The 2,384-nt window shown below is 48.6% G+C and overlaps 1 protein-coding gene across 1 annotated transcript; it reads right to left on the bottom strand.

The window, feature by feature from the left end:
* Positions 1 to 364: 364 nt before the first annotated feature.
* On the bottom strand, positions 365 to 1,267 carry LOC106002216 (ubiquitin-conjugating enzyme E2 C; the record flags this gene model as incomplete). Its single annotated transcript, XM_013037130.1, has 3 exons — positions 365 to 595; positions 899 to 958; positions 1,063 to 1,267. Coding segments are annotated over 3 exons (324 nt in total), but the record flags the coding sequence as incomplete, so codon positions are not given.
* Between the last annotated feature and the right edge of the window lie 1,117 nt (positions 1,268 to 2,384).

The following is a 2,384-nucleotide window of genomic DNA, read 5'->3' as shown; positions in this document are numbered from 1 at the left end:
TGTCCTAACTCTGTAAAACAGAGTTATTTTTGGTGCTGGGGATTGTACCCAGGGCTCCACATAAGCTAAGCTTGTGTTATGCCAGTGACCTATGTGCCCAAGCCAAACAGAAATGTGAAGAAAACTGATACAGAATGATCAGCCAGCACTCGGCCTCACTGTCAACAGGGCTTTTCCACTCCTTTAGAGACCTAAGAGGCAAAGCACTTGCCTAGGAAGCACAATGCCCTGGGTCCCATCCTCAGTACCACAAAAGGGAACAAACCAACACAGAACCAGAGGGTAAGCCAGACCTCTCTCTATCTCAAACACCTCTGACCTGAGAATAACTGCAAGGCAGTAACATTTACAAAAACAACCCAAATGTTATTTATTTAATATACATTGCAAGGACTTAAATCTTAATTTAAAAAACAGAAAACATAACAAAAACAACACCACAGCTCAAGATAACAGAGTCCTGTACAGAAGTCAAGGAAAAGGACAGGTAGACTAAGGAAAAAACAGACAACACAGGAGAAACTGGACAGCTCAGGTCAAGGCTCTTGGCTGGAGACTTGTTTTGAGTAGGTTTCTTGAAGGTACTTCTTAAAAGCTGGAAGAGAACAGGGGGGGTCTCAGGTGAGTGATGGGGTCAGGAGTTCATGAAGGTGGGCAAAAGGGCTTCCTGAACACAGGGGCGCAAGGTTGGGAAGGGGCGTGTGTGTGTGTTGATTCCCCAGCCTAGAGATTTTCCTTTGCTATCAAGGCAATCAGGATCCTTACAGCCTTGCTTCCAGTGAATTGGGGGGGCATGCATTCTATCCAAAGCCTCCTTAGAAAATATGGCAGGCAGAGAAGTGGCCATTCCCCACTTAGCTCAAAGGAAGGGATCACCGTAAGCTGGAGAGGGACCTACCTGTGGGGTTTTTCCAGAGCTCGGCAGCATGTGTGTTCAAAGGGCTTTCGATGTTGGGCTCTGTGGGCAGAAAGACAGAAGAGTCAAGGGGGTGGAGACGGTTAACCTAGCAGATTCCTGACTCATCTCCATGTTGTGAGAGATGGGGTGGCCTCCGAAGTCACCTCCTAGTAGGCTCTGGATAGACAGCAGGATGGTCCTGACGTCATACAGGGCCGACCACTTGTCTTTGAGGATGTCCAGGCAGATGTTCCCCTGGGTGTCCACGTTGGGATGGTAGCAAGGCGTGAGGAATTTCACCGTGGGTGCGTTGTAAGGGTAGCCACTGGGGAACTCCAGGGAGAGCTTATACCTCAGGTCTTCATATACCTGGTATTTAGAGAGGCGGGGAGTAAGTAAGTCCCTCCCCTCAGCCCCATATCCCCACCCAAGCCCCACGAGTGGGGATTACAGATGATATCAGGTGACACACACCCACCCCATAAAAATATATAATGTATGTTATATAGAATTTATTTTGGTGCTAGTACTGGGGCTTGCATTCAGGGCCTTGGGGTCACTCACATTTCTCTCTCTCTGGTTAGTTATAGGGCTTGGTTACTGTCCCTGAGCTTTTTTGCTCAAAACAAGGGCTCTACCACTTTGAGCCACTGCTCCACTTCTGGTTTTCTGATGGGTAACTGGAGATAAGATTCTCAAGACTGGGGCTGGGAAGGTGGCTCAGTGGTAGAGCGCTTGCTTTATATACACGAGGCCCTGGGTTCGATTCCTCAGCACCACATAAGCAAAAAGAAAAAAGCCGGAAGTGGTGCTATGACTCAAGTGGTAGAGTGCTAGCCTTGAGCTGAAGAGCTGAGGGACAGCGCCCAGGCCAGAGCTCAGGCCTCACCACTGGACCCCCCCCCCAAAAAAAAAAAAAGATTCTCAAGACTTTCCTGCCTGGGCTTGCTTTTAACTGTGATCCTAAGGGCTGGGAAGGTGGCTCAGTGGTAGAGTGTTTGCCTTGTATGCATGAGGCCCTGGGTTTGATTCCTCAGCAACACCTAAGCAAATAAAGCTGGTAGTGGCGCTGTGGCTCAAGTGGTAGAGTGCTAGCATTGAGCTGAAGAGCTAAGGGACAGGGGCCAGGCCAGAGTTTAGGCCCCACAACCAACTAAATCCAAAACTGTGATCCTCAGATCTCAGCCTCTAGAGTAGCTAGGATTACAAGTGTGGAGTACTAGCAAGAGTCACTGGTTCTTATCCTTTTTGCTCAAGGCTAAGCTACACCTTATGCCACACCTCCAGTTCCAGCTTTTTGTTTATTTATTTTTGCTAGTTAATAGAAGATAAGAGCTTTTGGACTTTCTGGCCTGGTCTCCAAACTTGATCCTCCAACTCAGCTTCCTTCAGGTGTGGTTAGGATTAAAAGCAAGAGCAGAAGCCGGGCGCTGGTGGCTCACGCCTGTAATCCTAGCTACTCAGGAGGCTGAGATCTGAGGATCGC

Source organism: Dipodomys ordii, unplaced genomic scaffold, assembly GCF_000151885.1.
Source record: "Dipodomys ordii isolate 6190 unplaced genomic scaffold, Dord_2.0 Scaffold5055, whole genome shotgun sequence".
In the NCBI taxonomy this organism is placed as follows: Eukaryota; Metazoa; Chordata; class Mammalia; order Rodentia; family Heteromyidae; genus Dipodomys; species Dipodomys ordii.
This window is presented reverse-complemented; position numbering and strand designations above follow the sequence as displayed.